General features: G+C 37.1%; 1 protein-coding gene across 1 annotated transcript in view; it reads left to right on the top strand.

Annotated features, from left to right (window-relative positions):
* tshr (thyroid stimulating hormone receptor) overlaps positions 1-13682 on the top strand; it is a 35956-nt gene that overhangs the window by 20161 nt on the left and 2113 nt on the right. Inside the window, exons 5-9 of the mRNA XM_007255681.4 lie at positions 2880-2954; positions 3122-3199; positions 3586-3654; positions 4072-4149; positions 5451-5639. Coding sequence (XP_007255743.3) covers positions 2880-2954; positions 3122-3199; positions 3586-3654; positions 4072-4149; positions 5451-5639 — 489 coding nt within the window. The remainder of the gene's footprint in view (positions 1-2879; positions 2955-3121; positions 3200-3585; positions 3655-4071; positions 4150-5450; positions 5640-13682) is intronic.

Genomic DNA, 13682 nt, shown 5'->3' with positions numbered 1-13682 from the left:
ATCTCTCTCTCACCTGGAAAATGCTGGAGGCACTGTAAGAATCTAGTTCTTTCAGTTCCATTCAACCCATGCTCCTGAGAAACTACTTACAGTGCACAGGGTTTGACCACACCTCCTTGACTACCTTACGTACCAAGATGTCAGTGCTGTCTTGAATCAGCAGAGGTGGTGGGAGATAAAGGGATGACGACTAATTACATTTTGGCCCAGGCATTGTCCTACACCAGTACAAGGTCTCAGCCACAAGTACAAGGTGGCTTTGAGGACTTCATCTTGGTTCATATTAGCATTTTGGGTACCTTTGGCTAAGTTTGTGTGTGCCCATGTATGGCCATGACTCTCCTTGTGTAACAGCCTTTGTTCTGGTATCGCCTTCATTCTCTTGAGATCTTCTTGTAAGAGCTCATATGGTGTATCTGGTCTACCTGTACAAACTAAAAGGGCTACAGGTACCATCTTATGATATTACATGTACAGTGCCTTGCAAAAGTATTCGGCCCCCTTGAACTTTTCAACCTCTTGCCACATTTCAGGCTTCAAACATAAAGAAATTGTAAATTATGAAATTGTAAAATTGTTATTTTTTTTGTCAAGAATCAAAAAAAAGTGGTGAAGTGGAACAAAATTTATCGGATATTTTAAACTTTTTTTAGAAATAAAAACTGAAAAGTGGGGCGTGCAATATTATTCAGCCCCCTTGCATTGATACTTTGTAGCGCCACCTTTTGCTGCCATTACAGCTGCAAGTCGTTTGGGGTATGTCTCTATCAGTTTTGCAAATCGACAGACTGAAATTTTTGCCCATTCTTCCATGCAAAACAGCCAGAGCTCAGTGAGGTTGGATGGAGAGCGTTTTCTGCAGTTTTCAGCTCTTTCCACAAATTCTCGATTGGATTCAGGTTTAGACTTTGACTTGGCCATTCTAACACATGGATACGCTTATTTGTGAACCATTCCATTGTAGATTTTGCTTTATGTTTTGGATCATTGTCTTTTTGGAAGATAAATCTCCGTCCCAGTCTCAGGTCTTTTGCAGACTTCAACAGGTTTTCTTTCAGAATGGTTCTGTATTTGGCTCCATCCATCTTCCCGCCAATTTTAACCATCTTCACATGCTGCGACCACCATGTTTGACAGTGGGGATGGTGTGTTCAGAGTGATGAGTTACTGTGTTACTTTTCAGCCACACAAAGCACGTTGTATTTAGGCCAAAAAGTTTATCTTTGGTCTGATCTGACCACAAAAGCTTCTTCAACATGCTTGCTGTATAAACACTTCTTATGTCTTTCTTTCAACAGTGGCTTTCTTCTTGCCACTCTTTCATAAAGACGAAATTTGTGCAGTGTATGACTAATTGTTGTCCTATGGACAGAGTCTCCCACCTCAGCTGTAGACCTCTGCAGTTCATCCAGAGTGATTATTGGCCTCTGGCTGCATCTTCTTCTTGTTTGAGCTGAAAGTTTAGAGGGACAGCCGGGTCTTGGTAGATTTGCAGTGGTCTGATACTTTTTCCATTTCAATATGATCGCTTGCACAGTGCTCATTGAGATGTTGGGAAATCTTTTTGTATCCAAATCCGGCCCGATCCGGACCCGCCTGGTGTGTTTCTTGGTCTTCATGATGCTCTCTGCGCTTTAAACTAACCTCTGAGACCATCACAGAGCAGATGCATTTATACAGATGCATTTATACGGATTACATACAGGTGGAGTCTATTTATCATCATCAGTTATTTAGGTCAACATTGGATCATTCAGAGATCCTCACTGGACTTCTGGAGTGAGTTTGCTGCACTGAAAGTAAAGGGGCCAAATAATATTGCACGCCCCATTTTTCATTTTTTTATTTCCAAAAAAAGTTTAAAATATCCAATAAATTTCGTTTCACTTCACGATTGTGTCCCACTTATTGTTGATTCTTCTCAAAAAATATATAATTTCATATCTTTATATTAGAAGCCTGAAATGTGGCAAAAGGTTGAAGGTACTTTTGCAAGGCACTTAATATACATAAGCATGTATATACAGTCTCACACAAACATACTAGTACACTACTCACATTTCTGCTAATATTTTAATGCATCTTTTTATGTGACACTCAGTGGGTGAGCTGTGTAAGTGAAAATGTACTGTCTAAGTGCATCTAGACTCCAAACACATAACGCTATAGAAATAAAAGTTGGAAACAACTTACAGAATTCAGTGTACCTCTTTTATAGCATAAGCATAGTTTACTGGCCTCTGAAAATATCTTAACACATAGCCATTAGTGTCTAAATATCGGACAACAGAAGAGATAAAACCTCACAGTGAACATGTTCAGATTGTTACCAACTGTGTCGTTGTGTTCCTGATGTCATGTGACTGCATGGTTGTTAATGTGGTGCTTTGCCCACTGCATATTCAACATGGCACCTCATGGCAAGTACTTTCTCAGGATGTGAGAAATAAAATTGTTGCTCTTCACAAAGATGACCTAGGCTATAAGAAGGTTGTTAACACCCTGAAACTGACATGAAGCATCATGGCCTAGGTCATACAGAGGTTTTCCAGGACAGGTTTTACTTAGAACAGGCCTCATCAGGGTTGACCAAAGAACTGGAGTTCAGCATCATATCAAGTGATTGGCTTAAAAATACACATTACTACTGCTATACAAGCTGTACACTGACTACAGTTACATTCAAAGTTTTATTTCTATACAGCTGCATCTATGACCACAAAGTAAGACATTTATTGAGTCAAACTGTCCCTTGTGTTACTAATTGTTAGCCAGCTAGCTCACCTTACCTTACCTTCACTTTGATGAAGTGTGTGCAAAGTGTACAAAGAATATGTAATATTATAATCATCATGCCTTTTGTGATGTTGTTGTTGCAGAGGTTTGTGCAACACTGGTCTTACCGTGTTCCCGGACCTGGCCAGGATTCACTCTGGTGATCCACTCTTTATGCTGTAAGTTTAGATTAAACGTTTTAATTAAAGTGATTAAACAATTATTTATGTTTTAGATTCTCATTGTTGTCATAGTGAGGGTCCTTTTTAGGATCATGACTAAGATTTACATGAAATGCCAATCATTTTTTAATATTCTTGCAATGCCATTTCTGTTTGTTTTAAAGAGAAATAACTGATAATCTTTACATCACTGAAATTCCTGTCAATGCATTCCAAGGCATTTCCAATGACGTACTAACACTGTAAGTACAATATTAATGTTCCTATTTTTTTGTTTAGTTTCATAACCTTTATTTCTTTCAAAATATAGACATTTATTTAATTGTCAAACCTGCTTAATCCAGTCTGATTTTTGACAGATTAAATACTTAAATTATACCTTATGACTAAACCTGTAAAAAATATTGCAGCTACATAAGAATACTGTTATTCATTATAGTACTATTTCTGTGCTTTATGGTACATCTGTCATATAAAAAAATATAGTGTATAGTATGAATTAAAAGAAAGGTTTTAAAAACATTTCTTTTTTCAAGTTAAAAGAATTGTGTTAAATTACGTTCAGTGGAAAAAAAACATCAATGTCGTCAGATAATGTGTATTGTTTTGTCTTATCTGTTTTTGACAGGATGTTATATAGTAATGGCTTTACTAAAATTCTGCACCATGCCTTCAATGGAACAAAACTAGATTCTGTGTAAGTTTTTTTCTCAGTGTTTTTTAACCTGGTATTTTGCTTAAATGTATTTGAGTAAAATATTGTGACGTCACTATTTAGAATCCAATAGCTAAAATTTAAAACACTCATTTTTTGATAACATATTTTTTCTCTCAACTATTTTTGCTTACTTTAAAATTAGCTTAGTTTAAAGTTAGATTAGATTTAAAGATCAAATGCTTTAACTTAAAACAATGCAGAATTAAAACCTGTATGTCCCTATTTGCTAGTATTTAGTTTGTCTAGTTATTTTTTATTGCACATAAAAATGCACAATATTAGTAGTATTTTACTAATCATCATATTGCATGCTTTGTTCTGAACGTTTCAAGGAACCAATGAGATAAACATTATAACAATTCAACAATTATAACATAACTTTTCATACCTTTGTAGATACCTTCACAGAAACAAGCAACTCACTGGACTTGACGACAGCATGTTTGCAGAAACCATCAGTGGTCCAGTGCTTCTGTGAGTATATATGTTTTTTTTTATTATTTAAATTCTGTGAATATAGAAACCCTTTAATACAGATGTTGTAAAGCAGGCGATTGTTCTGATAATTTTCTAATTTCCCCTGCCATTTTTATTTAAGCATATTAGCTTACAAATTATGAATTTACTTCCACATTTGTATCATTCACAAACATTTGAAATATTACTGACCTTTTTTGTGGTCATATAGCAAGAACAAAATAAGACACATACCTGAGGAGTTCTCTAATTATTCCACAAGCATGTCTAGGCATACAACAGTACTGTCTAAGCTGATCAATAGCTGCAGGTGTGTTTTCATGTAGTGCGTTTGCACGTTTAGTGTGATCCTGATACTTTACTGCTACTCCACATGAAGGTTCAGAAAAATTACACCTATTAATTTGGTTGTGACCAACAGGAGAGGAAAACTAACAAGGATTGACTTCCTATTTTTGTTGTCAATCGTTTCTTCACCTACTTACTACAGGAGAAAATATATATATCTTTTTGCCATTTTTATTTCAGTAACACTTTACAGTTCCATTTCAAAATAAGGCTCCTTTTAGGGTTTATAATTTAGTTTATTTATTGATAATAAAGCCTTAATGTACTGTGTAAGACACATTATAATTGATTCATGAACACATTGCTCATGTGTTTAATAAATTACTATAAGATTACTTTTGACAGCTTGAAGTGTTAGAAACTCAATATTAAATGCCTATGGACTTAAGGTGCCAAGAACTATCAGGAAGATTACACCTAGACTGATGCCCTAACGGAGATAATACTCACAGATACTTCAATACCTGGGTCAATCATGATGATAGCATGCTAAAAATGTAAAGGTTAATAATAAAGAAAGTCAGTTTAGTCATATAATGTTAGAATTTGCCAAAATTGGACTTCTGCATAAATAATTCATTTGGGTAGTTAAACGTATGAAGTAATTAGGAGATCTGTTAATGCTGACTGATGGAAAAAACAAAGGAAGATAAGTATCTAGAAATACTTGACAGTATAAATAAAAGTACGATAACTATTTGGCAAATAATAGCTTACTACCATTTCTCCTTTCTATGTATGTGTTGTAACTGCTTATTACAGTTTTTTTAAGTATTTTCAATGTAATTAATAACATCAATAAACTCATTTATAAACCATTTCATAGACTCATGAAGGGGATTCTCAGTTGAAACACAAATGATGAATATAAAAGCTGCCTCATGCTCTTATTGAAAACAACATAAGATAATTATTTTGTGATTTGAATGTTGCAATTAATTTTTTTTCAGTGATGTTTCAGAATCTGGCATCACCTCCCTTCCAACAAGAGGACTGGAGTCCCTGCGGGAACTAAGTGCTCGGAATGTTTGGGCTCTCAAAAAGCTTCCACCAGTCCAAAACTTCAGAAGTCTTACCATTGCTGATCTGACGTATCCAAGTCACTGCTGTGCTTTCAAAAATCTTAAGAAAAAGAAAGGGTTTGTAATTTGTTCCATTATTCTTTATTCTTTAGTTTATTTATAAATAGCAGTTTCATATTATTTCTTCTGTAGATGGAATTTTTATAGTACATTTCCTGACACATCTCTTCTAGCAAATTTGTGTGATTATAATAAAGGATTAAATTATGTGATTTTAGATAAATAAAAAAATGGTGCCAATTCCTATAAAATCCATAAAGCTTATAAACCCAATATCTCGCCTTATAGAGCCCTTTTAATATGCTTTATTCCAATGACTATATACAAAGACAATACAACATGGGGCTGTATCACATTTGCCCTTAAAGCTCACCTTCCGCGAAAATCCGATTTTTCTTGTTTTTTGTGGAATACAGTAGGTCTCTCCGAGTTGAATGTGTACACCTGCACATTAAACTGTTTTGCAGCCGCCATTGTCTGCAGGAGCTAAGCAAAGAAATCCCCCCTCCCCCCCTCCGAAAAACGGGTGAATTTTGAATTATCTTTCTGCCTACGTAGGCAGAAACTCACAGACCAGCCCACCTTGGCTCGAGAAACTCCCAGAGGCGGAGCTGAAGCGACGCAACATCACCGCTCATCAGTTAGGAGGTGGGAGGCAGTGAGCGGCAGAGCGGTGGAGGGGCGTCGCAGTGCTCCTAGCCAATCAGAGGAGAGATATTTGCATGGTGTTTGCATGTATGAATATTCATGAGCAAAGCTGGAATCCGGTCATTTTGGACACAACCCTAAAACAGTCCATTAAAAAAGAGCTATACAGAGACTCCTGAGCACTTTTTTTTTACAAAAACGGCTCACATGTCATTCATTCATACTAGAGACCACAACTAGACATTTTAAAATGAAAGAAAAAACGACGGAAGGTGACCTTTAAGTAATTATCTAACCAGAACACAGTAATCTAACTTCAAATCCCCATTGATTACGTTCCACCACATTAAGAAAGTCAGCAAATATATGTCAAATGTTGAGCATCTCTTTTAAATTGGTAAAATAGATGCCACAAATGAACACCAAATTGTTGCTTAATTTAATGCCAGGCACATCATACGAGTTTCTAAAATAATAATTAATAAGACATCACAGGTATTTTTTTTAAACTGTGCCTTAAACAATACAATGCGTGTTAAGCAATAAACAATTGGAACAAATGAAACATATTCACAGCACTGCACACTACAAATTAAGTAACAGCTCTTCGTCAGTAGGATGAGCCTGCTTCTTTAATTTGTTTTTTCAAATGAAATTAGACACAATTGGATTAATTTTAGAGAGAAATTGAAATGATGAGCCTAAAACTGTTACAATGGTTTTCCACTCTGGATTCTGGCTAGCTGTAATTAGGAAGGTGTCCATTGACCCACAGCATTGTGAAAGACTGCTCTTGTTACACACCAAGGGTTATTCCATTTTATTGTCCTTATATATTAACTGTATAACTCACCAAGTAATTTCCAAAGACTGATTGAATTTGTCTTGAAGGATCTACAGCAGGTCACATGCTTTGTTTTAACGATATCATCTTTGGAAGGACCTTTAAGAAATAATTTGTTCAGTTAGATTTTTAAAAGTGTTGCAAATGCTGCATTATGCAAACTTGAAAGTGAAACCTGCTAAGTTGAGTTATGTATCCTAGCTTAGTTTTGGGAGTTGATCCACGCCCTCACTCCTCCCACTTTCTTCCCTATTTAAACCGCCACTTCCTCTCTACCTGCTCGTTGAACAGCCTCGCAGTTGATCAACCTCGCCTGTGGCGTTGACTCCCGCTCCTTACCTGCTCCACGATGGTACTTTGGTACCTCTATGTTTCCTGCGGCTGGCGTCCAACCTCACACGACCAGCTGTTCTCATCCACACCTACTCCTCCACCGCTGCCATCTGCCTTCCTTGATTACAGTGCGTCTTTCCCCAACCGCCGCGGCTGGTGTCTTCTCTCCTGGCTCCTCGCCCCGCCCTGGCTCTTCGGCCCGCCCTGGGTCCTCGCCCCGCCTACATTCCCATACTTGAATAGGCTGGCAGCACCTTCAAACACCTTAATTAATATTTCATTAATACTTAATGCCTTCCTCATGCATCGGCTCATACTCTGGCTTCTCAAAGACTACAAGGTCGCACTTCCAACACTCAGACACTGGAGTTCCCAAGCCTTTCACAGTCAGACCTCTTCTTAAATCCTTGCAGTGGTTGAAAGTTCTGATTTAACTTTTGGGGCTTCGGCTTCACACTTTACAGCAAAGCTGCCCCGAAGTCCATCCCAAATACTCTGAGTTCGCTCCCCCTCTTTTCTTCTTCTCTGTCCAGTCAAAGGCGTGGGTCAATACTGGCAAAGTGGAGTTATGTATCATAACTAAGTTTTGGGAGTGATCCACGCCCTCACTCCTCCCACTTCCTTCCCTATTTAAACCGTCACTTCCTCTCTGCCTGCTCATTGAACAACCTCACACCCACCTCCTCCCCTGCTTTAATTTTTTTCTTTTTCCTCATGTTTCTCTTCGTGTGAGGGGGGGCTTCGGCTTCACGCTTTACAGCGAAGCTTCCCCAAACTCCACCCCAAATACTATGAGTTCACTCCCCCTCTTTTCTTCTTCTCTGCCGAGTCAAGGGCGTGGGTCAATACTAGCAAAGGTCTATTTGTTTGCAGACCAGGTCCAATATCTGTGACAAGTCCAGTATTTGGGACATATAGGCCAGTGACCCTGTCAGGATGGAAACAGTGCATGCATGGCCAGAGCCAGATGACATATGAGAGTTACGTTGTTTTTTTTATTACCATTGTTTTGTTGCTGGGTTTGTAGAATTGCCACGCCCATGGAGAAAGTGGTGCCAATCAAGTGGTGTTTCAAAAATGTTTTTCAGACACTAAAGAGCAAGCCGGTAAGTGCTCCCATTCTCTTCCTGATCCAGGGCATACATTTATTTTGGACACTCATTCGAATAATGTGGCAATAGACCGAGCTGCTCATAGCTTACTAAGGTGGCTGCATTATTTTAGTAATATAGCTTTACGGTCTATGGAAGCCAACAGTCAGAATTCCCTCTAGCCTAGCTGACTGAAGCCCAGACCAATTAAAATACCTGCAGAGGAATAAAAGAGCCTGCAACCTTGCTGTGAGTTGTCACAGGCAGCACTTGCTGGGAGTAGGAGGACTGCTGCAGAGACCACCGGGATCCAGGTCTTAACGTTTCTCTTAACCCCTGGAAAAGATTTTGTTTGCTTGTCCACAAAGTCTGGACGTTCCTCTAGGCCACACAGGAGCACCTGGCTCGGTGGCGTGTTTCTGTGGTTCTGGGTCTCACTTTTGGGTGATGATTTCCCATCATGTTTTGTCCAGAGTTTGACTGAGTTAAGAAAAGGTAAGCTTGGCAAACCAAAAGGAGCATCCACATAGTAAAAAGAGTTATACTGGAGATGAATCAAAATAACCAAACAAGATATATTAGGGTGAGAAGCAGAATCAAAATACATTAAATTACTGGGTATGCTCTACAATAGCAACCAGGGTCGTTGTCCAGGTCCACCTGATCAGCCAGGAATGTCTGTGTGGCGTAGCATGGAGCAGTAATATATGCTTTAGGTCTTTATTTTGTCGCATGCTGCAAACATCATTCTTGTTTTTTCTAAGCAGGAACATCACAGAATGCAGTACTTTTGCTAACTTTATTATTTATAGGACAAAAAACTAAATGCATGCCATGTGCAGCATTCTAACAGTTTCTATGCAGACAAACAATGTACCCAGATAACAAAAGTTTTTTAGGGGAGACCAAGTATGGTTGTAACATGGGGAGATTTGTTCCACCACCAGTTCCACCAATCAGGGATAAGATAGAAGTCAAATGATCATCCCAGTGTTTTCCTATTTCCTCCCCGATCCCACATGATGGTTGTCAAAGCTGGAAAGTGGCACATGCAGAGTCTATAAAGAAAACACAGATTTTGAGGTAAGAAAGTAAATTTTTGAACCAAGACTATATTTTGTTTAGTACTTATACTATTGCAGATACAACCATGTAAATTATATTACATTAAATTGTAGTTTTTCAGTCAAAATATTTTGCATATATTGTTCCCCTGCTAATTTCAAACCATTGTGCTTATTTAGCTGGCTAAACAATGGCTGACAGGGGTGGGGTGGGTTGTAACGCATCTTTAAAAAGTTTACAACCAAGAAAACTTTCTTGATTTGTATAACCTTGTAGAATGCCTAGGCAGTAGAAAAGAAAGGCTGGTATATGTGTGCATGTAAATGTTTAAATGTTAAAAAAACACATCTTATGAGGTCACAAAAGAGGGCAAGTCTGTCATATCAGTTGCGAAAACACATCGCTTATGCCATGTAACATTCACTGCAGTAATTACTGCAAAAGCTGAGAAACCAGGGGTCCACTGAGCTTCCCTGTGTTACAGGAGCAGCAACAACTATTTGACTCAGGCAGCAGACCTGTATTATGGACTCACTCCATGTGATGTAAGCATATAACAGGTTAGCAGAGAATAACTCAATACTAATGTAGGTGTCAGATAAATTAAACATTGTTTTGTGTCTATGATCTGAGGTTTTCTATTCCACTTATTTAGGTCAGAAAGTTCGCATATCAACTGGCAGTAGAATATAATTAAACACACACAAACATGGGTTAAAATTTTTTTTACAACCATACCCGGTCTCCCCTAAATCAACTTTATTTTTCCATCTCTAAAGCATTAAAACAGCATTCATTTCCGAAATCATAATTGTTTATTTGTTCATGTTCAGGCTATGTTTCAGATATATTGTTAGTATTAAACTATAAACTATATAAACTATAAGTTATAAGCTATAACTATAAGTTATTATTATTATTTGTGGGGAGCACAGGTAACCTTAAGCATTGGGAGTGTAAAAGAGCCCCAACCATTCAAAGACTTAAAATGAACATCGACTCAATGTCAGAACACTAACCGGCGCCTATTAGATAATGTTGATTTAAAGGTTGTTTTTTTTGCCATTAACATTGAAAGATATTAAACCAAAATGTAACATTGAATGCTGAATGTAATGCCTTTGCTATCAGTGCAGCGTATTTTTGCACTTCGTTTGCTCCCAAGCAAACTGAATCTGTTTTTGCTGGTTATCCTTCATGATAAGTAGTTTTATTAAGGCTACACAGCTGATTAATCCCAAACCCTTGAATTTCCTTTACACTGTATGTGTAAAAAATGCTCTTACTTTCATTATTAAGCATATCCATAAGTTTAAATGATCTCTGATCACTTTCTTAAAGATGATGTTTCCTCACTCTGCTTCCACTTTGTAATAATGTGCAAAGGCCACCCTTTCCCCTGAAATGTAAGCTATACACTGATTTCACTGTAGATAAGGAAGTAAATCATTGTATTTATAGTGACATAATAACATAATAACATTTGTGGAATTACAGTAAACCTCAAATTTGTACTTCTGTTTATTATTAGATAAATACATTTAAAGGGCAATTTACAAACTAAAGTTTTTACTTTATATTACCTGGGACTCATTTCTGTTGTAACAAAACATTGACATTAAATTTAGAGTGCGATGTATAATTTATATTCATATAAAATATGATTTGCCAAAACGCACTTTATGATTCATATTAAGATATTCAGAACAATCTCAACTCTCTGAATAATTAGGTCTCATCTAAAGTCTGATTTTAGAAATTCTTCATATATTGTCACGTCTTAGCCCTGTCTCATGTCTGTGTGTTTTCCCCACGTGACCTGTGCTCCTCTGTCTCCTGCCTTAGTAGTTTTCCACCACTTGTCTCATTTGTAGCTCCGCCCCTTCCCCAGGTGTTCTTGGTTAGTGATGGTTTCCTGTGTGTATAAATAGGTTTCCTTTGTCTATGTTTGCTGTCGGTCTTTGCACCTTCCCACGCTGTCTGTCTCGTCACGTCTTTGCTTATTTCCACATCACGTTATTGCTTATCTCTAGTTACGTTTGTTTCCTGTTTGTTTCTTTGTTTACCTTGTATATATCCCTAGCTCTGTTTAGTTCTAGTTTCGTTTTGTTATCCTTCCTGTCTGTTTATATTATTATTATTATTATTATTATTATTATTATTATTATTATTATTATTATTATCATCTCTTGTTTGTTTAGGTTTATGTTCTTTGTTATTTGTTTATTTGTTATTTATTTAGTCTGTCTTTACCTGCGTTTACGTCCGCCTCCGTCTGCTCCCTCGGTACATATATATTGTGAAATCTCATGTGAATTAATTGTTTTGGTGGTTGAAATAAGTCTACCTATTCACAACAGTAGTAGAATATCTGAATGAACTAGTATATAACTGTGAAATAAATATCTGTAAAATACAGTTATAAACTCATTTGTTAAGCACCCTATCTTACACCCTGTGCAAGATGTGTAACAATGCTTATTGCTACCTTACACCCTGCCAACATTTTTATGTCTTGCACCTGCGTTATTTAAATAGCAAAGATCCTTGTAAGTATATCTATGCTGATAGGTGTGGTGGTCTGGAAGTGAGGTGTATTCAGGTAAATTTCGGGCATATTGCTATCTTTGCAGCGGAAAACACAGGTGCGCTACTGACTGATTAAAATCCTGACAACAGTCAACCATCAGAGGTCCATTCCTCTCCATACACTGGGTGTCCTCATGATACCAAATGAATCTACTTTTTACAACAGTCATTATGGTGTAAAGACAATGTGGTTCACACCAAACGTCACATTTACACACAGTCCAGTCCACTATTACGGAGATACTGCCTAAAGAACACAGCTTGAGTAAATACATTGCTAATCTTCAAATGGATTATTTAGTTTTAGCCAGTTTTGTACAAAACATAGTACCATATTGATCCAATTACAGTAGAGAGGGTGATGACAAATGCACAAATTCACCACTCAAGCAGGGCAGAGCCCTTATTCATTGGCTCGTAACTCTGGCTGTGATTTAGATGCTGTTTCATTAATGGAAGCAGTGGCTAGGCAGATTGTACTAATTCAGGTACAGATAAAGTACAGAGATATTGTTTTGTTGCCAAATGTTTGTTTTAATGTTTAATATTTATTCCCTGAAATAGCAAGCAAGCTCTTCACATTTAGACACTGAGGCTCAATCTCCAGAATTACTGTGGGGTCTACTATACTATAATTCAGCATTTGTGTTTTAATTCCATGGTATGATTATTTTTCCATGGTGTAGCCTTTTCATAGTAAATCAAGAAATCAGGTTTACTTCTCACTTAGTCATCACTGGATGTCAGCAGTAATTACTTTTGTAGGTTGCAATATTCAATGTTAAAGTTTTGGCTATTTCAAGTGTGATGTAGCATTTTGTACATTTTGTTATACTTCTGTAATACTGAACAGAATTATTAAAACTATTAAAAACACATTGGTCAGACAGAGCAAAATCAATGGCAGGTACGTAATAATATTAAGTCTATATGATATAAATAAATCCATTGTATGTCCAAGTTTCCTTTAAAATCTATGAACGCTTTGGAATCTGCTAAATTATGAACATGTATGATAAAATCACCAGCTAAAATACAGGCATCCCAATTTGTGTGAACAACAGACAGTATTTACATAATTCTTTGTAAAAGAGGAGAGCAGATAGTTTAGGAGGTTTATAAATGATTACTGAAAGAAACAGAGGCATTCAATGTTGCCACCCAATTCCTACCAAAAAAAAAAAACAGGACACTGTCATACTGACAGCTGCCTACAAATATACAGTTGATGTAACAGAATCAGAGACGGCTTTAAGAAGTAGGGCTGTTCAAAGCAATACATATTTTAAATACATTAAGTAAGGAACTGCTGCTTATCTAAGTACTGGTGTGAGCTTTGCTTTTGCACCCTCTTGGCTAAAAGGTTACAGAGTGAGAGCACACCAGATGGAAAACTAGATGAGGATAGGCCTATAATGTGTGTTTCTTCACTTCACTTAGATATATTTTCCAGTAACAACCAGTGATAGGAGTTTTGTCTGTGGTGAATATTGTTTTATTGTTTGTATCTCTTTTGCCATGTCTTTCTTA

Source organism: Astyanax mexicanus, chromosome 1 (genome assembly GCF_023375975.1).
Source record: "Astyanax mexicanus isolate ESR-SI-001 chromosome 1, AstMex3_surface, whole genome shotgun sequence".
Lineage (NCBI taxonomy): Eukaryota > Metazoa > Chordata > Actinopteri > Characiformes > Acestrorhamphidae > Astyanax > Astyanax mexicanus.
Note: the sequence above shows the minus strand (reverse complement) of the source record. Positions and strands in the feature narration are given on the sequence as shown.